Genomic DNA, 22,361 nt, shown 5'->3' on the forward strand with positions numbered 1-22,361 from the left:
TGTCTGACAGGGGGCTGGGCTGTAGCACACGGTGTGCCCCAGAAAGTCCAGTCTAGGACCCTGGCCTGGGGTCATCTTGTTGGACCAGAGCACCTTCGTGGGAGACTTCAGGGTGTTGGGTCGGATATATCCCTCTGGTACGTCCCAGCCTTGGGACTCTTGACCCATGGGTGTGAAGCTCGTCCACAGCAAGTCCCACCCTGACTCCAGGAATGATGCCGATGCCACCAATAGCACCGGCCTTATTTAGTGAGCACCTTCTCCGACTTAATCCAGGCATTGTGGTGCCCCCATTTTACAGAGGAGGAACGAGAGATTAGAGAGGCTAAGTCGCCTGCCCAAAGCCACACAGCCGCTAAGTGGTGGGCCAGGTGGGGCCCCTGCCCGGGTGGGGCCCCTGCCCCTGCTGCCTATATCTGCACCTCTCCAAGACCCTCCCAAGTATGCTTGGGAGGCACACTCATCCCCCACAGCCAAGGGGACTACCCCCCCCCCCGTGACAGTCAGCCAGGGCTGTGTCATGAAGCCCTGATGTCACTGGCCCTCCTCCAAAGGCTTCACCCAGGGAGCATAATGCCGGCCTCTGGGATCTTGGAAAGGCCTAGACCCTACCTGGCACACTGTCAGGGCTCCCACCTGCGACAATGGTCAAGCACCTGGCTACCCGTGGCAAGTTCAAATCCATCCAGAGGCACCTCAGAAGAGAGGCCTGGGGGCCGCAAACACCTCTGGAGGTCCGCTGGCAAACACACAGGGGCATCATGGGTTAGAACCCGCTGGACAGCGACTTAACAAAAACAGAGGGTCGCTACCCTTCTCTGACCTCCGAAGAGTTTCGTGGGATAACGAGGACCTCGTGGGTTCTGAGATGATGGGTAGATCTGCTGCACAAGACCTCTCTGACGTGCTGAAAGGCAGGGGTGTTTCTGAGAGGACCGAGGTGGCCTTGGGCCAAGCCATGGTGTCTGCAGTCGCCTCCCAGGCCTGGGACAAGATTGGGCGCATGCAGGGCTGTTGGCTGCCGCTAGCTCCTCTGCAGGTGAAAAGGGGAGATGGGAGAAGGATCGATGCATTTGAATTCCGGTGCTGTCCAAGACAATGAGCAGATACCGCAGAGTGCTCCTCAGAGGCAAGGATGGGAGGCGTGGTCTTGCCGACTTTGGACATGTTCTTAGGAGAGCCCAGTGCCAGGAGAAGGTCCTCACGCTTGGTGAAGCGGAGGACCAGCGATAAAGAGGCCGGCCCTGGACAAGCTGGACTACAGCGCCTGCAGCAGGGGGCTCCCACAGAGCAAGTGTGAGGGTGGCGGGCACGGTCAGGCAGTCTGTCCTTCTGTTGTGGGTGGCATCAGGGAGAGTCTGTACTCACTTGCAAGCACGGAGCAACGACAAAGATGCCCGCACCTACACCCCTACCCCTATCCCCCCAGCATCTTGCCCTGAGAAGAGATGGCAACAGTGCAGGGTAGGGGTGGGGGTAAGAAAGCTGAGGGGAGGGGAAGGGGGCCTCCCACACTGGTCTCCTCCTCCTCTTCCTCCTCCTCCTCCTCCTCCTCCCAGGTTCCTGCATGGTCAGAGATGCTTCTGGGGGCCTGAATGACACGGTGACCCCCGGCGCGGGTGCCTGCGAAGGGCTGGCCTGCGGTTACGGCTGGAACTTCACCGAGTGTGCCCAGCAACACAGCTGCCGCTTCGGGCTCATCAACTATTACCAGGTACCCTGGCCAGGGCCCATGGGGGGTATTCCCACCATGAGGGTGCTGGGGGAGGGGCTGCGGCTGGTGTTGGGGTCCCAGGCCCCTGCTGTCTCTACCTGTGGTGGGGACATGGGGCCCACCCCACATCATGCAGCCCTGAACCCCGAATCCCGCAGACCATGAGCATGGTGTCAGGCTTTGCACCCCTGATCACCGCTGGCATCTTTGGGGCCACCCTGTCCTCCGCCCTGGCCTGTCTCGTCTCAGCCGCTAAAGTCTTCCAGGTGAGGCTACGGATGGTCAGGGGCAGGAGGGGTGGGCTGGGAGGCCCAGGTGGAAGGTCCCTGTGTGATGGCTTGAAACTAAGAGGAAAAACAAACCAAAAAATATCACTATCGAGTCATTTCCAACTCACAGTGATCCTATAGATCAGCTGTAGAGATGTCCCTGTGGGTTTCCAAAAATGTAACTCTTCACGGGAGTCAAAACCTTCCTTTCTCCTGGGGAGCGGCTGGTGGTTTTGAACCACTAACCCTGCGGTTAGCAGCCCAAGGCATAACCACCACTCCACCAGGGCTCCTCCCAAAGGGCTGAAAGTGGGTGCAAGGGAATCACATGATTGAGGTGTCCTGGCACAGGGAGTAGGGCAAGGACAACAAATGTGGGGGGCACCCCCCTGCCTTCCTGTGCAGCCTCGGAGTCTGAAACCACACCCCCATGTTTCAGCCTCTCCCACTGCCAGCGCTGTGTTCCCGGGCCCAGGGGGGTGAGGAGAGTGGGGATGTCATCCCGTCTACCAGAAACACGAACTGTGACCCAAGTGGAGGAAGGGCTCTGGGGAGGTGACAGGTGCTACCCAGGCATGAGCGGGTGGCCTGTGCCCGCAGTGCCTGTGTGAAGACCAGCTGTACCCCCTGATCGACTTCTTCGGCAAAGGCTACGGCAAGAACAGGGAGCCGGTGCGCAGCTACCTGCTGGCCTACGCCATTGCTGTGGCCTTCATCATCATCGGTAAAGGGCTGGGGATGGGACTGGGCCGTGAGCAGACCCAGGTGGGTACTTCTGAGGGGCCACGAGATGAGTGGGGGTGGGGCTGGGTCCTTCCACCAGCCTCCAGACAGCTGCCTCCCAAACCGGGCCAGGCAGGTGGGCCCTTGGTTTGGTAGCAGGTTCTGTATGTCCACGTCCTGGCCACTGGGCAGCCCTAGGACTGAATCAGTCCCCAGGAGGGCCGTGGCACGGAGCTGACAGGTGGCTCCCTGAGAGGTGGGGTCAGGGTCCTCGTGGACTAGCCGAGCGCAGCTTCCAGGGCCCAGAGAGAGTCACAGGCCTGGGGGGTGATGAGACCATTCTGCCCTGGCCTTGCCATACGCCCGCGGTGTGGCCTGTCTGCGCATCTGTAAGGTGGGGTGACAGTGCGATGCGGGCGTCCCACAGGCGGCAGCAAGGCACACACGCACACAGTCAGAGGCACACACGTGCCGTGCACACATGAACACACCCACACACTGAGCCAGGTTCTCACACTTGCCTGCACATGAGCACACACGCACACACCTGCATCTACCTATACATTACACACATGCAACCATGCCAATGCTTACACGGCACCTGCAAACACCCACCCTCCCAGAGCCACACATGCACGACACACATGTGAATCCACACACGTGTGCCCACACAAATGCATACACACATCTTTATCCACACATGCACTGCACACACCCTGGTGTGCACGTGCCCGGACAGACTCGCTCACACACTCACATTCTTTGTGCACATACACGCTCTCTTGTCTAAGCACTCTGCTGTTTCCTGATTGCTAGCCGTGAGAGACCTCACAGAGAGAGCCAGAGAGTCAGAGGGTGAAAGCGGGAGGTGAGAGACCTCACAGAGAGAGCCAGAGAGTCAGAGGGAGAAAGCGGGAGGTGGCCAGCCCCGTGAAGCAGGGAAGGGGCCTGGCACTCTCTCTGTAGGAGGTGGCAGGGCGGGAGGGAGTCTGGTGGTGGCCTTCTCTGGGCTGGGAGGCAGTTCCTCGCACCCCAAATTCTAACTTTTAGCTGCCTTCATAGTACCAAGTCACTCATGCCAGCATCCGGGCATTTTTAACTCAAGTGAGTTTGTCCAGACTGGCCGCTCCTGGATTTGAACCAAGTCGGTTGTGGGAGCAGCAGGGTCCCCAGGAGAGGGGGCAGTCTAGTGGAACTGGGGTACCCTGGACCCTTTTTCTCCTCCCCATCCCCTGAGCCCACTTCCTCCCCCAGACTCAGATGTGACCCCCTTTTATCTGCGGGCTCTGAGGAGACTGCAGCAAACTCACTACAGAGGGCCCCATATGTCTAAGAGGCCCCCAGCAGCAGGACCAGAGACAAGAATTCTCACACGATAGGGGATGGGTCTGGGGTATAGGGGGCAGTGAGGCAGGGCGGGACATGGGCCAATTCTTGCAGGGTTACCACTGTGGTGGCCTTGTGCTGGGTTCTCAGGGGAAAGAGGATGTGTCCTGGGATGGACACTGTAACAGGGATTTCTTACTGTCATTATGGTGGGGAGATGTGACAGCCACCTGGGTCATCCCACAGCCTGCCGAGTCTCCCCTCCCCCCTCCCATTTCACTGATAAGAAGGCTGTGCCTCATGGAGCCTCAGTGGTCTCTGTAGGTAGGGTCCACCGTCTGGGGTAGCGGGCTAGACAGCTCCTCACTGCCCTTCCCCATGGACCTCCTCTCTCTCTCTCTGGGTCCCTGAAGCTGAGCTCAACACCATCGCCCCCATCATTTCCAACTTCTTCCTGTGCTCCTACGCCCTCATCAATTTCAGCTGCTTCCATGCCTCCATCACAAACTCGCCCGGTAAGCAGACCCCTCCCTTCTCCCTGGGAGGATGCCATGCACCAGGGCCATCCGTGGGGGCTGGTAATGGGAGGCTTGGGGGAGGTGGACAGACCAGGGCCTCGCCTTAAGCAGAAAACAATGACGGGAACATCGTATAACAATCATAGTGATTCCCTATGGAACTCTGATGATGTCGTAGCTACATGCTGGGCTCTGATCTGCAAGGTCAGCAGTTCAAAACCAGCAGTCAGACAGACGGTCGCCCTGAGCCATCACTGACTCGATGGCAGTGCGTTTCAGTCCTCATCAAAGGGGCCGGCGTGGTGCACGACTTAAGTGTCTTGCTTGCTGACCACAGGTTGGCAGGTCAGAGCCACCAGCAGCTCCACGGCAGACCTGCTCCCGTGAGGGTTATAGAACAACAACAAAAACAACCCGCCGACGTCTGGTCTGGGCTCAGTATGCAACCACCAGCCTCTCATCAGGAGAGTGACGAGACTCTACTCCCATAAAGAGTGACAGTCCCAGAAGCCCACAGGGGCAGTTCTACCCTGTCCTACTGGGTCACTGGGAGCCGGAATTGACTTGATGGCAGAGACTGAGTGTAGAGCCATCTCATCCATTCTGGCTCATGGGGACCCGGTAGGAAGAGTAAAACAGCCCCTCTGAGTTCCCAAGTCTAGTAGAGAACCTCGCCTTTCGCCTGAGGAGCGGCTGGTGGCTTCAAACTGCTGACCTTTCAGCTACTGCCCAATGCATACTAACCTACCGTGCCACAGCCTAGCCAACCCTCTGGGACTGCCCTGCTTTGTCACCCAGCGTGACTGAGTCAAAATTGTCTGTTGACCCCTGATAACAGCATCCCTTATCAAGCGTTCAGGGTCATATCTAGGTGCACCAATAGCGTCTGGAGACGGCTGAGGTTCCGAGAGAGCAGGGAGCCTGATTGCAATGAGTGCTGCAGGCTGCACACTGCTCCACGCTAGGGGACGCTGTCCGCATCGTCGCCCAGAGTGACGTGCTCGCTAGGGACAGTTTTCTGGCAGATGGAAGTGACCTGTCTTTAGGACTTAGGAAAAGTCCTTTTCAAAAAATCAGCCCCAAATCGCTGCGGGCAGCCCCTGTGCTGCTGTACACAGCCCAGGCATGCCAAGCCTGATGGCCCTGGCCTGTGACGGGGCAGTTCTCGCTAATGGTGGCAAAGCCAGCCCAGCTTCTGGGCCTGCTGGTCCTCAGCCCCTGACCCTTCCCCTGGCCCGCGGGAAGCAGTGGTGGCATTGACATGGTGTGTTGTGTGGCCCGGGATGGCCAGGGCCAGTCCAGGGCCAGGTGGAACTCCCTAGCCTTCCAGGCCCAGTGCCAGCGTGCCCTTTAGCGTCGATGGCTGGTGGGTATGTACCATGGGCTGGGCCTCTCGCTGCCCCTCTGGCCCAGGAGCAGGCTCCCAAGGCTGAGTGCCCCCACCCCGCCCCGCCAGGCTGGAGACCCTCCTTCCGGTTCTACAGCAAGTGGGCAGCACTGTTCGGGGCGGTGGTCTCCGTGGTCATCATGTTCCTGCTGACGTGGTGGGCAGCTCTCATCGCCATCGCCGTGGTCCTCTTCCTCCTCCTCTATGTGCTCTACAAGAAGCCAGGTGTGCCCCCCAGCTCGCCTCCCTGCCCTCTGGGGGGCACCCCAGCCACCAGACTCCTCACCCAAGAACCAGCTCTTCTGAGCCCACCCCTGCCCCCTGGCCTTCCTTACCTTATGGCCCTGTTGCTCTGAGGGTCTGGGCAGCCTCCCTGGCTGGGCACACTGGGCCCGAGGAGGGATGTGTATGTGGGGGAGGGCGTGATGTTGGAAGGCCATGCGGGCAGAGCTTGGTGCCGTGGGCAGGGTCCCCTGGTGGGAGCCAGCTGGGCAGGATGGACAACTCCTCTGTCTGGCCTCTGAGGCTGTGGCGGGGTGGGGCATGTTTTGGTGTGTAAGCAAGCGTGCAATTGTGTGGGCCGTGGGCACCCAAGCCCACGTGGTTGGGAAGTGGGCCTCCAGCACTGGGGGTTCTCAGCACCCAAAGGAGGCCCTGCGGCCCCTCCCCCCTCTCATGGGTGCTTTCTCTGCCACTCCTGCGTGCCTGGCCCCTAGAGGTGAACTGGGGCTCCTCCGTGCAGGCCGGCTCCTACAACCTGGCCCTGAGCCACTCGGTGGGCCTCAACGAGGTGGAGGACCACATCAAGAACTACCGGTGAGCCGCCGTCTGGACCGCCACACCCATGACAGACAGGCAGCTCCCACTCAGAGCACATGGGAGCCAGAAGCACCGGAGCAGCCGGCGTTGGGGGATGTGCGTGGGCACTCCCCAGTGGGGACCAAGCTAGTTGAGGGACCGCTCTGTGCTGCAGTTTACTGAGGCCCAGAGTGAGGGAGGCCAGGGCGACCTGGTGGTGGGATGCCTGTGGGCCATGAGGCTGCCAGGCTGCGCGGGCGCGGCGGACGTGAACAAGGTGGTCTGTGCGCCCACGCCCGTGTCCCCCAAATCACGCCCACGTTAATAGCAGCCAACCTAATTTAGAAGGAGCCCCGGTGGAGCAGTGCCCTGGACTGCCAACCTCAAGTTCAGCGGTTTAAATCACCGTCCGCCAGCTCCGAGGGAGACAGACGTGGCTTTCTAATCCAAAGACGCGCCGTCTGGGAAACGCATGGCGGCGCTGGGGGGGCAGTTCCACCCAGCCCCGTAGGCGGGGCCATGAGTGGGCGTGCCTCGAGGGGAGCGAGAGTTTTTAGAGCCACAGCGAGGTTCCAGGTGGTGCCGGTGAATGGTGAATAGTGCGCTTAGCTGCTGACTGAGAAATTAGATTCGAGGACAGTCCCCGGGGCACAGGTCTGTGCCGACCCCCAGCGGGTAGCTGATGGGCGTGGTGACCTTGGCAGCAGCTGCCTCCTGTTAGCACCGCACTTGTCCTGAACCAGGTGCTGCGGGGATGTGGTCCCAGTGCCAGATGCCTGGAGTTGCTGCCCCTTCACAGTCAGCCTAGCTGAATAGGCCGGTGTGGCCCCTACGCCGAGCCACCAAGGCATTTGTGGACCAGGGCCTGTCGCTGCCAGGCTAAGCGGGGAGGGTGGTCTGTCCCTGAGGGGTGGGCGCTGGGGCTGGGCAGGAAGGACAATGCAGGTCTGGCTGGAAGGGCCGGTATGTTACCTGGGGTCACAGCTGGGAGACCAGGCTGAGAGCACTGGAGGTTGGCAGGTCCGGGGAGGGTACACCCCCGGGGCCTGCGTTCACACCCAGGCCCTGGTGCCCTCTGCTTTCTCTCCCCTCGGCAGCCCCCAGTGCCTGGTGCTCACTGGGCCCCCCAACTTCCGTCCAGCGCTGGTGGACTTTGTGGGCACCTTTACCCGGAACCTCAGCCTGATGATATGTGGTCACGTGCTCGTTGTGAGTACCGCCCCCATCCCCCCACTCCGGCAGCCACAGTACCCTGAGCCTGGCTGCTCTTAGGCGCTGGTTCTCCTGCTGGAAGCTGAGGCGCCCCTACACCTCGCCCACAGGGACCCCGAAAGCAGAGGCTGCCGGAACTCCGGCTCATCGCAAACGGACACACCAAGTGGCTGAACAAGAGGAAGATCAAGGCCTTCTACTCGGACGTCATTGCCGAGGACCTGCGCAGTGGGGTGCAGATTCTCATGCAGGTGCTGTGACTGCCGGGGAGCACCCTCTGCTGCACCGCAGGAGCCTGGGGAGAGGGGGGTGCACAGGTTAACACATGCTGCTGCTGACTGGTGGGGGGGGGGGTGGAGGTTGTCCTGAAGCCCCTGGGAAGAAAGGCCTGCCAGTCTCTCTCTATATATAAAATCAGTCGTCGTTGGAAGTTCACAGGGTGCAGGTCTGCTCTGACACATACTGTCAGCTAAGAGTCGTGGTCTTTCAAATGCACCTTTTATTGGTGGCTCAGCCCGCGCCCCTCCCCACTTCCTGCTCCTCCAGATGTGTTGACTCAGGCACTTGCTCCATGTGTCAGCACCTGGGGAGGCGGAGCAGCTGTCTGACCTTGTTAAAACAGCCAGCACTTACAGTGAGGGTGCAGTCTGATCAAGGCTTACATATGTGAACACCATGTGGTTGTGCCCAAAGAGCTCGTATCGAGATCGAGAAGGTCCTAGTATCGAGATCGAGAAGGTCCTACGTGTAATTCTGTTTTCTGGGAAAGTTGGTGCTTGAGGTAACACCAGTGGCTAATTCCGAGTGGTGGACGTCGGCTAATTTTGAGTGGTGGATGTCAGGCTTGAACTGCTTCTCAAAATTAGGGAAAGGAAGTATGGATCGGATGACTCAGGGCATAATCCCCAGCCTCACGCCTCTGATTTGTTGGGTGAAGTAGGTAGGAGCTAGGATAGCCAGGGCTGTGGGGCCAGGCCACCTGTGGCCCTGGGGCTGGCAGGGCCACATGGGTCTGAGCGGCTGCAGCTGAGCTTTAGAATGAGTGTGTATTTTTGAGCCCTCACTGAGAGGAGGCAAGTCTGGCCAGGGCTGAGGGGCCCCCACCAGTCTCCAATCAGTGTCCCCTTGGGGCCTGAGTCCCTGCCTCACCACCACCCCCTTTGACCCCCACCCCACCCCCCGCCGCCTGCCCGCAGGCCACAGGTCTTGGGAGAATGAAGCCCAACATCTTGGTGCTTGGCTTCAAGAAGAACTGGCAGTCTGCTCACCCGGCGACCGTGGAGGACTATATCGGCATCCTGCAGTGAGTGGGGCGTTCGGGATGGCAACACCTGGAGTTGGTAGCTTTGGGTCTCCAGGTTTCTGGGGCCCTGGGGGAAGGGGAAAAATGGGTGCTGTGGGCAGCTGAGAGTCCACTGGCTGAAAGAGGGAAGAAGAGAAAGGCTGCAGCTCCACCCACCCCCACCCCTACCCCTACCCCCCAGGGGCCACAGGCACCATGGTTGGCAGGGACCTAGCAGGTTACGGAGAGTGCAGCAGCCAGGTGCTGCTGCTGCTGCAGTTGGTGTGACCACTCAGAGTCAGTGTGGCCATGCAGAAAAGTGTCCCAGCGCTGCCAGCCCTTCCACTCCCTCCGGGACGTGGCAGATGTGCCCGTGTAGGCTCATAGGCGGCCAGCCCGTGAGCTCGGAGGTGGTGTCACTGAGCAAAGGAGTAGCAGCTAGCCACCCAGGGAGGCAACAAGCTCAGGGAATGGGGTTGGGGACGGAACCCCCGGGGTACTCGGAACCCACTCTCCCCCAGTTCTGTCTAAGCCCCGCGTGTGCTGACCTTGGTGTGTGCAGAGGCAGAGGGTTGGTGGGCGGGAGCAGCTTCAGACTAGGAGGCTGCATGCTGGGGAGCTGGGCCAGCCCCTGAGACTGAGCAGCACAGCTTAGCCGCCTCACCTACCATCGCAGCAGGAGGCGGCAGAACGCCTGCTCTCCATGTCCCAGAGTGCTGGGAGCTGAGTGTTTTCCGTCCAGCGAGGTGTCATCCCAGGAGGCTGCTGCTGGGCCCAAGGGCACAAACCCCGGATGCTCGGCCCAGGCGGTGAGCACACTTTGGGGCAGGAAACTTCCAGAGAGACCCCAGTTGTGACATCCTCCAGCAAGCCATTTCTGTGGCCTCTCAGCTCTTCTCGGTTCCCAGCGAGAGCTGTGGGAGTCCCTCCAGAGGTCTGCATTCTAGCTCAAGCATCCAGCTTGGGTGTGTGATCATGCGCCAGTTTCTACAGCATCTGTGATGTGGGGATCAGTGTTCCCATGGCAAGGCTCGTGGGGGAGGGTTCTCCACATGTGTCCAGAGGGGGGGGGGAGCACAGACCGTCAGGTAAGAGCAAGGACTTGTCATCCGGTGGGAAACTGAGGCCTGGAGCAAGGAAGGCTTTACCCCTGGACACTACTGGCCCTGAGACTTGGGCCCCCTGCTCTGTATGGGGCCAGGCTAAGAGGGGCCTGACCTCCCTCCACCTCCTGTCTCCAGCGATGCTTTTGACTTCAACTATGGCGTGTGTGTCCTGCGGATGCGAGAGGGTCTCAACATCTCCGAGGTGATGCAGGCTCACAGTGAGTAGCACCCACCACCCCCAGCAACAGGTGGAAAGTTCTAGCTTTTGTTTTTCACCCACAGTGGTGAAAGGGGAAAAAGCGTGTACATGACAGCAGGCTGCAGATGCCTCAAGGTGAGGTGACCAGATTTTCACATTGGTAAAGCGGGACACCAGCGGGGCACCATTGGTAAAACTCATATCCTGGCGAAATAGCCACATGGCAGCCAAAAACTGTATACCCTAGCTTGTCATGCATTCTTTCCAAAAATCGGGACTTTTTAAAAACACCGCGGGATGTGGGAAAAATTGTTAAAAATCAGGACTGTCCCGCCCAAAGTGGGACATCTGGTCACCTTCCTCAAGGGGCCCTTTGAGGCCACCAGGTTTCCAAGTGGGGCAACAGAGGCCCGAAAGGAGCAGAGGCAGGACCAGGGTGGGGACTCCTATCCCTGAGCAGCAGGGATAGAGAGCAAGTGGGAGGGGCCTGGGAGGGAAGGGCCCCAGATGCGGAGTTGGAGTCGCACACAAAGACTGTAAAACCTGACCCCACAGCCTTGGAGGTCCACCTTTGGGGCACGGAGGGTGAGTGGGCTTATGAGCGGGTGAAAAGCCATGTATGAATAGGCAGACACCACATTCCAGATGATTATAGTGGTGAACAACCCAAAAGTCACAAATCCAAGCGGGCAATCTGGGCTAGCTCCTGGTTCTGCTGGCAACTCCAGGGATGCCCGGGCCGAGAACATGCCCAGCACAGAGCAGCCAGACAGTAGGTATCTCTGCGACAGACATTCACAGAACAGGAATGCGCTAGCTGCCTGAGGTGCTAGGAACACAGCAGGTCCCTTGAAGAGCCATATTCCTGGGCGGGGGGTGTGCAGGCAGACAGTTCAGGGGGAACACGAGTCAGCATGCTGAGGAAGCCAACACAGGGCACGTGGTCAGGACAGGCCTCTCCATGGAAGCGCTTTTGCCCGTGTGGAGAAGTCAGCCTGAGGGACACCTGGCCTTGGTCCTGGGCCTGGTGGGGGTGAGAGGGTGGTCTGGCCGGTCCTGACAGGACTGTAGACAGAGGGAGCTGCTGGGAGGTCAGGCGAGGAGTCAGGACTTGTGCCCCCAGAATGGTCCCCATGGACCAAGGCTGTCCCTTTCTTTTGCAGTTAACCCCGTGTTCGACCCGGCTGAGGACAGCAAAGAAGCCAGAGCCAACGGGGCCAGGCATTCAGTCTCAGCCACAAGTCAGTAGCCTGCCTCACTCACACCCAGCACACCCGCAGCTGGACTGAGGGGCCAGGTTTCCCTGACGCAGTGCGCCCAAGGCTCCGGGGTGGCCCTTGGGGGGGTCAGCCCATATTTAAGATGGCAGGGCTACTGACCAGCCTGGGGGGCTCACCCAGAGATGGACTGCTGTGACATGACACCCTCACCCCTTAGTCCTGTCCCCCTAGAAGGGAGGACCCTGGTACTGCAGGGGCTGCATGCCCTAGAGGTGGGCTGCCCCGGGGGAAGCTGGGACCCCACCCCCCAGGAATCCTGTGCACCCCAGGCTTCTGAGCCCAGTCAACCTAGAGGGGACTTGGGCCACTGCATCAGAAGGGGTGACAGCCTGGGCTTCCAGCAGCTGCACCCACCCCAGTGCCTCACAGCGTAGCTCCCTCTGAGAATGTGTGCCTCTCCCCTTCCCTCCCTGAAGTGCCCCCCCAGGCCCTGGTGCGGGAAGAGCAGGCCAGCACCATCTTCCAGTCGGAGCAGGGCAAGAAGACCATCGACATCTACTGGCTCTTCGATGATGGAGGTCCGGGACCCCTTGGTGCCAGCCCTCTCTCCCTCCAGACCCTCAGCCCTTACTGCCCAGCTCTCTCCATGGCCTCTTGGGTGGGACAGCAGAGCCCAAAGGGAGCCTGGGGGACTCTTCTTAGGCCCCTCCTCACTGGCCTCTAGTAGTCCAGCTGTAAAATGGGGATTCTGGGGGATAACTGAGCACGGCAGGAGGTTGAGCCTTTGGGCTGTGGTCTTCTGGAGTGGGCTAGTTCAGGGCGCCTAGGCCCATGGGTGAAAGTGGAAGGTGGGCCAGGTGCCCAGCAAAGAAGGGGGCTATTCCCTCCATAAAGCAACACACACAGTCCCCTTGCCCTTAAAGCAGGGATCGCAGGCTTCCAGTGCCAGCAGCTTTGATGGCATCGTAGAGAGGAGACATCGTCTCTGACAGACCCCATCCTGACAGCTGATACCAACCGGCACCAAGTGCATGCCTGTGCTAGCCCAGTGCGGGCCCCCAGGAGGGGTCGCTGTCGTGAATACCCCACAGATAAGGGACTGGGGACACAGGGCAGCGAAGCTGCTTGTCCAAGACTAGCCCGCGGTGCACAGTGCTTGGTGATTGGCTGCAAACCACAAGATCACGGGTTGGAGCCTCGCAGCTGCTCACTGGGAGAAAGGAGAAGCGGTTTGCTTCTGGGAAGACTGCACCCCAGGCAGCCCTGCCTGACAGCACAAGGTCACTAGTCCTTGGCCTGTGCGGAGATAGGACAGGGAGAGCCGAGGGCTACCAGTCACTGGTTACGAGACTCGCTGACCGGGTGGGTAGACCTGCATGTGGAAGCAGGTTTATCTCCGGCCTGGCACAGGCCATGCAGAGCCGAGCCCAGCCTGAGCATCATGCACGATGCCTGCTCAGATTGTACCCTCGCGGCTGACCTGGGGAGACCCAGGTTCTGAGTCAGGGTCCAGGGCCCTGCAGGTGCTCCCTGGTGACTCACATGGACCCTCCTTTCAGGCCTCACCCTTCTCATCCCCTACCTCCTCGGCCGCAAGAAGAGGTGGGGCAAGTGCAGGATCCGAGTGTTTGTGGGCGGCCAGATCAACAGAATGGACCAGGAGCGCAAAGCGTAAGTGAGGAGTGCAGCCTGGGGCGATGGACCCAGAGGGGAAGGTGCACATGGGGAGGACCAGCACTGGCTAGTCTCAGCCCCAGCAGGACTGTCCCCGCCCCCCTTTCTTGCCCAGCATCAGAGGGAGGCATTGGACAGAATGGGTTTCTCACCTGTTTGAGGATGCTGTTTGAGCTTCCCATCCTGACATCAGGTGCAGCTGTCCTGCCACAACCAGGATGGGAGGGGTGTTGGATTTTAAATCCAACCAGCTCCTCAAAGGAGCCCTGGTGGCATCGTGGTTATGTGTCAGGCTGCTGACTGCAAGGTCTGCAGTTTGAAACCTCCAGCCGGCCCCCAGGAGAAAGAGGGGCTTTCTGTTCCCAAAAGGAGTTGGTCTCCGACACCCACAGGGGCAGTTCTCCCCTGTCCCACAGGGTCCCTATGAATCAGCATCGATTTGATAGCAGCGCACTTGAGAGAACCGGAACCAGAGGCTGTGGGGTCGGCTCCGGCTCTCAGGGACCCCCTGCTCCAGAGGGGTCAGCAGCCGGTGTGACAAAAGTAGTTAACCAGGCCTTACTTCCCAGGGGGCCTTGGGGTAAGCTCCACCCCGCACTTCATCAGTTAGCAGCTGGGCGGCTTAGCAGCTAGCACCCAGCATCCGTGGTAGCTGTGGGCATGTTCTCGCACCTTTGACTCTGTTTGGTGACTAATTTCAAAGCTGAAGTCTGTGTCGCGTTGGCTGGTCTTCCTGCTCGGTGGCCCATGTTCATCTCCCATTTTATGAGCGAGTGAGCGAATGTTGGAGAGTTAGCGAGCGAGCCTCGGCTTGGACACTGGCAGGTGGAACGAAGCAACAATGGCTTATTTGCAAGACCTTTTTGTCACCTCTGTCAGGACCCTCGTGTTCTCTATGTAAAGTGCACTGTGCAGCTTCCGTTGGAAGGTTCGCTGCACGAGACTGTGAGCTGGATATAGTAGCACAGCGAGCCCGCAGGTGTGAGGATGGAGGGGGTTGAGAACAAGCCCCGGCAAGGTCAAAGGTTGTGTCGTAGGATGCACTTGGGGACAAGGGTCAGAGAAGGGAGGAAAGTCAGCTAGGTCAAGGTTTATACCCGGGAGGAATTCCGGGGGGAGGTGGTGAAGCCGTCGCGGGTGCCTGCAGGTCGGATTGGGAAAGATAAAGTGATTTCCCTAAGCCACTCAATGAATTAGAAAAATAGCCACCATCCTGCACAGAATCTGGTGCCCTTGGTAACCATTCCAACTCGGGGGGAAGGGCATGTGTGTGTGTGTGTGTGTGTGTGTGTGTGTGTGTGTGTGTGTGTCTAGGATGGGAGTCCAAGGCTCCCATCCTAGACACATCCTTTGTCCTAGGCCCAGTCCACCCCTATGACCCCTGACCCATGTCTGACCAAGGCTAATCTCACACAGAGACTCCTCCCTTTTTCGGAGCCTCTCCCTAGGAGATGTAGCATCTCCCCAGGTAGCATCTCCCCAGCGGTGCCATAGCTGTGGGCAAAACAGCTGCACAGCCTGGATTCGAAGCTGGTGCTGAGGGGAGCAAGGGCGCTCTGTGTGATCTTAGGCACACAGACACGCTGCAGGTTGCCTCACCTGCATGTCACCCCACACCGGCTCTGAATCTGGGCTGTGCAGTGAGCTTGCTCTAGGCTGGAGTGTCTCAGGGTAAATGAGATCCTTTCAGGCGTCTCTTGACAGCCCACCTGGCATCTTCTCTTGTGACCCAGGGCTGGGCCGGCCCACCTCGATGCTGCCCTCCAAGAGGACCCACCCTTGGTGTCACCGACAGTATTTCACTGCCACTGTCCACCCAACAGCGGCAGCTTCGCTAGTGAGCAACCACTGTCCTCTGGGATTGCTTGTGGGCCTCCATCTGGGGCCCAGCTTCACAAGGCCTCTCAGGCTTGTCTCCTCCTTCCTCCCCCCTGGCCCCGGGCCCACTCCATCCCTGCCAGCCTCCACTATGATTTGCCCGATCCCATTCCCCACCATGTCTGCTGCTCACAGCCCCTCAACAAGCCAGTTCTTAACCATCAGAAGCAGCAGGGCAGCCTCGCACATGCCCTGCCCTGGCCAAGGGCAGTGTTTTGAAGGCTCCGTAGGTAACTCCAATGTGGACATCCCACCCACTGCCAGCTCTTGGTCTGTCAAGGTCTTCCCTGCCAAGCCCTGTCCAGCCAGAATGGCCTCTTCCCCTGGGAGGTCCTCCCTGATTGCAACAAATCCTGATTGGGAATGGCTTCCGTTCCCATTGGACCTAAAGTGGGCACCTAAGTAGTTCTTGGTTCCTTGGACCTCTGTAAGCTCACCCACCCCTTAGACCTTAAAAATACAGACTTGGAGCCCCCCAAGGCGATTCTACTCTGTCCTCTGGCCCCACGGAGCCAGAGATGAAGTCATGGCTTTCCTCTGGGTGTTACACTCCCTGTGGAGCACCGAGGGTTAATGCGGTCGGCTTAGAAGGGCAAGGCCAGAGGTCTTCCCAGAAGCACCTAGAAAGACAGGCCTAGCACCCTATTTCCACAAACTCAGCCCCCAAACACCCCTCTGAGCACAGTTCCACTGACATTCTTAGGGTGCCAGGGCTAGAGTGGGCTTGACACGGGGTGGGGGAGATGCAGGGCGGGGACTTGGTGGTACTGATGGGCCCGCCAGGTGCTTGGAAATGCCAGTTGCCATTCAGTGGCCTCCAGCCCTTGGCCAGCCCAGGTGTATCACAGCGAAACAGTGCGTAGCTCACCGGGCTTTTCTCCCCAGGTTGCGTGTCCCAGTGCACCCCCAGACACGCCACCTGGGAAATACTGGGCGGTGCTTTTCCTCCTCAGCCTGGTGGTGGCCTCTCTGTCCCACTCAGCATTGGTTGGTCTTTTGTCCCCCGGTGCCAGAATGTAAACTCTGGAGGGCAGAGGGTTGCTTTGGGTTCCTTGTGGTCTCGTCCCATCCTCGAGACCTGGAAGGAGCCCTGGTGCCATAGTGGTTACCTATTGGACTGCTAACCATAGGCCCTGAGTTCGAAGCCAGCAGCTGCTCCACAGGGGAAAAAGGAGGCTTTCTACTCCCAGAAAGAGTTGCAGTCTCAGAAACCCACAGACCGGAGGTGCTCCCTGTCGTATAGCGTTGCTCTGAGTCAGCATTGACTCAAAGGCAGGGTGGGCCCTGTGTCTGTCTCCCGCAGGCAGGCAGGGGGTTGAGTTGAGCTGAGGGTCCCGTGTCTGTCGTGGGTGCGCAGGACATATTCATGGAGTGAATGCCTGCATCCCCGTGTGCTTCCCAGGATCATCTCTCTGCTGAGCAAGTTCCGGCTGGGATTCCACGAGGTCCACGTCCTTCCTGACATCAACCAGAAGCCTCGGGCCGAGCAGTGAGTCTCTGAGTCAGGGTTTCCAGGCAGAAGGGCCCGCTGGGCTCCTCACTGTCCACTCTGCACCCCCGCCCTTCTCTCTCTCTCTCTCTCTCTCTCTGACCCTTGCCCCGACGGAGAGAAAGAGGAAGGGATGGTGTGACCACTGTTTGTTTCAAATGTGGGTTTTCTGCCCCTGCCCTGCCTGCTCCGTGCCTACCAGGGTGCCAGCCTTTGCCAGAACCACGCCCGGCCTTGCGGCTCACACTGTCTACATCCGTTCTTGGTGTTGGCAGCGGCGGCGGGTGCGTCAGGCTGACACTGGTGATGAGCAGAGCTGTCCCTTCGGCATTCCGGGCTGTCACCCTGACAGGAGAGAAGGCCAGGTGTCGCTCCTTCGGAACCTCTGAATGGGTTGGAACCACCAACCTTTCAGCCAGCGGCTGAGTGCCTGACTTGTGTCCCCAGGGCTCCGTGGGCCCCGTTAGGGTTGTGCAAGGACCCCCTGGTGGCTGGGCCGTGCTGGCCTCGGCCAGGAGAGCACCCGCCAGTGTTTCATCTAGGCACCGTGCTAGGCACGCTCGGCAGCTACTGCTGCCCAGAAGCTCCTCCAATGAAAGGCCTGGCAATCTACTTAAAAACTAAACAAACAAAAGCCAGCCTCCACTCTGCTGTGGCCGCCTGCGTCACTTCCTGGCAGCTGAGCTTGTTTGTTTGTTTGTTTTCGGTCTATAAGTCCCACCACCTGGCCCAGAGTCTGTGTTCCTCCAGAGCTCACTTGGTCACTCCCTGCTGGTGGCTTCTGCTGACTCCTGGTCTTGGCGTTCAGGGCGAGATGGTGCAGCAGAGCTTCCAGTGTCCCCGGCACTTCCCCTGTGTGACACCAGGGACCCTGTGCTGGATCACTTTTCTCCACAGCTGTCCCGCGGGAGCATGTTTAAGGCAGACATTCTGTCCTAAGTCAGCAGACAATCGTTGGTTCAAAGTTGGCTTCAGGGGATTGTTCTTGTTCAGTTACAACTTTCCGACCTTGTGGTTAGCAGCCTAACAATGTAGCTATGCCTCTGCAAGCAGAGCTCCTGAGCTATTGAACAGATATGAATATACTGGGCTCTGTTACCAGCACAAACGATTTGTGTCCCACTACTAACCTACAGGGTGGAGTTCAGACCCACCCAGCCGTGCCGCAGAAGAAAGGCCTGGCAGCCAGCGTCTGGGAGATCAGCAGTGGGACCTCTGGGGCTCAGTTTAAGCCCGGCACGCGTGGCATGGAAACCAACCCCATGGCAGCTCGGCTTTGGGATAGGAGATGCTGGCTGGGGACGGTGCGCTTGCTCAGACTGCCTGAGCATGGACGCCTTCTCCCAGCTCCGCCCACCGGAGCTTTCTCAGCAACAGAGCCAGCCCTTGTCCCTCTTGTTTCCTGCTTCTTTCTGCAGCAGCCTTGGGACCGACAGTACTGACTTCCTCTAGGCTGCGCTTGCCCAGGCCCAGGCCCAGGCCCAAGCTCACTGACACCAAGTCCAGTCCGACTCACTGGGACTCTGGACAGAGCCCAAAGCTACTTTGCTTTTCTGAGCCTGCGCATCTCTTGTAGCGAGCAGACAACCTCCCCTTCCTCCCTCCGACCAACTAGTGCTTGCGAACTGCCGGCCTCGTGGTTAGCAGGCCAGCCTGCACTTCGGCCAGCGTGAACACTGTAGGGCAGGGACTGCAGATGACTCATCTCTGCTCCCATAAAGATTTCTGGTCTTGGACACCCACAGGGACAGCTCTACCCTGTCCTCTGGTGTCGCCAAGTGGAATCCCCTCGAGGGCGGTGAGTTTGGATTTGGCCCCGCTGCTGCGCCAAGCGCCAGGACCCACTCCGACGTCAAAGAGCCAAGCCAGTGGACGCCTAGTCTGCTCCGGCGCTCAGTGCCCTCTGTGTTGGCGTGGAGCTCTTCCACGGCGTTGCTTGGCCCCAAACTTACCAGGTCTTTCTTTCATGGTACCGCAGAGCGGGTTTGAACCACCAACCTTTGTTAGCAGCTGGGCCCCACCTGGGACCCCTGGGGCACAGCAGAGTTGGGTAAACCGTACCTGTGAACACCCAGGTGGGTATGGCGAGTCCAGGCCGCTCAGGTGACCGAGTGCCAGGTTGGGCTTTATTCCACCTGGCAGGAGGACCCGAATGACTGAAGTGCAGCTCCGCCCCCATCCTGAGGCCCCACCCCCTGGAGGCCAGCCTACTTCTGGCAGCCTCATTCCCACCCCCCACCCCTTCTCTGGGTCCCCAGCACCAAGCGGTTTGAAGACATGATTGCGCCGTTCCGTCTGAACGATGGTTTCAAAGACGAGGCCACTGTCGCCGAGCTGAGGCGGGACTGCCCCTGGAAGATCTCGGACGAGGAGATCCACAAGAATAGGACCAAGGTACAGCAAAGGGTGGCTTGGCTTGGGGGTGGGGACAAGTGGCACAGGGGGGAGGTCAGGGCCATGTTCCTTCGCGTCCTGAGCCTCCTAACACCCTCCCTCTTGGACCCTCCCAACCCGAGGCCTCCTCCCTTCAGAGATACACAGGCAGGCAGGTTGCCCAGTGGTCTGTTCACCACTGTTAGTTGAGTCCCTGAGCAGGGGGTGTTCTGGGGTCCTCCCCTCACCCCCCAGTGCCCACTGCCAGGGATTCATGGGGACAGTGGAGGAGGCACCAAAGCTGACCAACCGGCAAGGGCTTGGCTGTGCCACCTAGGGTCTACACATTGGGCTGCTACCTGCAAGGTCTTTCTCCTCCAGGATTCCCAGAGTCTCGGAACTCCACACGGGCAGTTCTACTCTGTCCTGAAGGGTCACTAGGAGTCAGAAGTGAGTTTGGTTCGGGTTTGGCCTTTCCAGAAGCTTCTGGCTTTACTCTATAGACGCCCACCCCACCCCCAGACACAGCCCCAAAGCCATGCCCCTCTCTTCCTTAGGACTGTGATAGGGGTGCAGGGTGGGGGTGGCGAGCACTTCTCAAACGGCTGCTGTGGCTGGGGAGCTCGGGGTTCCAGGTAGTGGGGAGAGGTCACAGCCCCGCTGCTCTGGGCCCTGAGCCAGTGTCTCGCCCAGGAGGTGTGGGGGCGGAGACTGCTCCCCGGGGATAGTTGGCAATGGCAATGATAAAGACTTTAAATTATTTTTTGGTGCAGTGTAAATGTTCCTCTAATCGGTCCATCAGATTGTTACAGTAGACAATTACATCTTTTAATTACTAGGTTATGATTCTAATACTACTTCTACCTCTCCCCCATCTTTGAAAAACAGTTTTACCTGGAGACATTTTTTACTGTCCTCCTGAAGTGGGGGGGGGCGCTGTTGCATCGAGTGGGTGAGGCCAGGGGTGCTGGGAAGCACCCTGCGGTGTCCTGGGCAGCCTCCCCCAAGTGACCGAGCCCCAGAAATCCAGAGTGAGGGGTTGTCACCTCTCATGGAGGTCACCTCCCTGCCCCTCGGTTTTCCTTTCTCTACAGTCGGGCTGGCCATCTGCGGGCCAAGCCAGAGTCAGTTGTTTCTGAACAACTTAACATAAGCCTTTCTACCTGCTCCCAGCATACACTTGGAGGAACTGCTCCCTCCCTTAGCCTGGAGACCTTGCCCAATAGCTCAGACCACCGTGCTCTCTGGGAAGCTTGTAGCAGCCAGCAGTGTGCAGAGGTGGTTCCTGTCCGCTATCAAACCCACTGCACAGGTGGAGGCAGGGATGCCGCTCAGTGGGGTGCCGTTCTCCCTGCTGTGAAATATCAGCGTCCTCTCGACACCCTGTCTACTCCTACCATTGTTCTCTTGCTGGACGTGGGAATGAAGTCCCATCGAAACCCAACCAGGCCCAGTGCTGTGCAGGACCTCTGATGCATAGTGACCCAGAGAACAGAGTGGAGTTTCCAAGGCCCTGCCAGCATTGTCAGGCAAACGCTGGACGCATAACCACAAGGTCCTTGGTTCAAACCCATTCACCACCCCACAAGAGAAAGTTGAGACTGTTTCCGTAAGGACTTACAGCCTTGGAGAGTCGCTACAGCAGCAGTTCTCAACCTGTGGGTCATGATCCCTTTCACAGGGGTCGCCTAAGACCATAGGAAAACACATAAATATTTCACAATATATAGTCACATATTATTTTTGTGATTAATCACTATGCTTTAATTATGTTCAATTTGTAGCAATGAGAATATGTCCTGCATATCAGATATTTACACAATGATTCATAACAGTAGCAAAATGACAGTGATGAAGTAGCAATGAAAATAATTTTCTGGTTGGGGGGTCACCACAACATGAGGAACTGTATGAAAGGGTCACGGCATGAGGAAGGTTGAGAACTACTGCTCTACAGGGTCACCCTGAAAGATGAGGCTTTCCACTCCTGCATAACAAGTTCTAGGCTCGGGCACACGCAAGGCCAGTTCCACCCTGCCTCGACTGTCGTAGGGTCTCGTGATTTGGAACTGACTCGCTGGCAGTAGGTTTGGTTTCAGAACCTTTACGGAAACAGACGCCACTGTGTCTTTTGCCTATGATGTGTTCGAACTGCCGGCATTCCGGTTTGCAGCCGAGCGCTTACCCACTGCGCCACCAGGCTCTAGTATGTAAGTTAGAACCAATTTGAGGGTGGCAGGAAATGCAGCCGGCCAGGAAACACCCAGGAGGCTCCGTGCAGAGGTGAGCGGTCCCTCCTGCTGGAGGCAGGAGCGCCCCTGATAAGCGAGTGGGGTCTGCAGTTCAAGTGGAAGAAGAGACCCAGGACTTGGGGGACAGTGTGGGAGTGACGCCTGTCTTGTGCTCCTGTCCCCTCCCAGTCCCTTCGGCAGGTGAGGCTGAATGAGATCCTGCTGGATTACTCCCGAGACGCGGCCCTCGTTGTCATGTGAGTTGACCCTGATGGAGGGGGTGCCAGCCCTGAAAGGGCTCAGGAGCGGGACACTGGCCAAGGAGCGCAGCCCCCACGTGCCAGTAAGCAAAGCCCAGTGGTTCTAAGTGTGTGGCTGGTCCTGCCCGACAGAGCTCACCCTTCCGGCATCAGAATCAAAGGGCCACCAATCCTGAACAATGATTTTCCCTTGTGTGCTGCCTCCAGACCCAGCTTGGCCAGGGGATCCCAGCTTGTTCCAGATGGAGGGTCATGCTGGGTTGTTCGATTAGGATCCACTTGGCCCCCTCTGGCTCTTGGCTGCCCCAGCAGGTGTCGGTGCCAAGCCCAAGTCTGGGCCAGCCAGGTTCTGTCCTGGGCCCCAGGGCTTCAGCCTCTGTGAGTGCTGGCCAGACCCGGGTCGAGGAGGGTGAGCTCCCAGAGGATCTCCGGCAGCTCTGCTCGCCTCTGTGAGGCCAAGAGGGGGAACCTGGGCAGGGATGGGTGGGACTGAGGGGCGTGGTAGCTACGAACCACGGGATAATCCTATTGGATGGCGATGGCCCGGAGTCCTGCCGAACCTGTCTTTCCACACGGGGAGAGCAGGACCTCTTACATCATTTATCGGGCCTATACCGAGTGAACACAAAGTGATACAAAGGAGGAAGAAAGACAGGCCTTTCTGCTCCCATAAGCAGTTAGTCTTGGAAACTCACAGGGGCA

The 22,361-nt window shown here is 58.8% G+C and overlaps 1 protein-coding gene across 2 annotated transcripts in view; it reads left to right on the top strand.

The window, feature by feature from the left end:
* The window catches only part of SLC12A3 (solute carrier family 12 member 3), a 37,599-nt gene that overhangs the window by 10,197 nt on the left and 5,041 nt on the right, over window positions 1-22,361 (top strand). Inside the window, exons 10-25 of one of the 2 annotated variants that reach the window (XM_075536524.1) lie at window positions 1,560-1,714; window positions 1,873-1,980; window positions 2,584-2,707; window positions 4,446-4,547; window positions 6,007-6,162; window positions 6,654-6,753; window positions 7,833-7,944; window positions 8,058-8,198; window positions 9,144-9,250; window positions 10,471-10,553; window positions 11,698-11,775; window positions 12,231-12,332; window positions 13,314-13,425; window positions 16,709-16,795; window positions 19,054-19,189; window positions 21,589-21,656. In XM_075536524.1, the coding sequence (XP_075392639.1) occupies window positions 1,560-1,714; window positions 1,873-1,980; window positions 2,584-2,707; window positions 4,446-4,547; window positions 6,007-6,162; window positions 6,654-6,753; window positions 7,833-7,944; window positions 8,058-8,198; window positions 9,144-9,250; window positions 10,471-10,553; window positions 11,698-11,775; window positions 12,231-12,332; window positions 13,314-13,425; window positions 16,709-16,795; window positions 19,054-19,189; window positions 21,589-21,656 (1,771 nt within the window). Of the gene's footprint in view, window positions 1-1,559; window positions 1,715-1,872; window positions 1,981-2,583; window positions 2,708-4,445; window positions 4,548-6,006; window positions 6,163-6,653; window positions 6,754-7,832; window positions 7,945-8,057; window positions 8,199-9,143; window positions 9,251-10,470; window positions 10,554-11,697; window positions 11,776-12,227; window positions 12,333-13,313; window positions 13,426-16,708; window positions 16,796-19,053; window positions 19,190-21,588; window positions 21,657-22,361 lie in introns of both variants that reach the window. The other variant, XM_075536525.1, reaches the window with a different exon arrangement.

This window comes from Tenrec ecaudatus, chromosome 18 (genome assembly GCF_050624435.1).
Source record: "Tenrec ecaudatus isolate mTenEca1 chromosome 18, mTenEca1.hap1, whole genome shotgun sequence".
In the NCBI taxonomy this organism is placed as follows: Eukaryota; Metazoa; Chordata; class Mammalia; order Afrosoricida; family Tenrecidae; genus Tenrec; species Tenrec ecaudatus.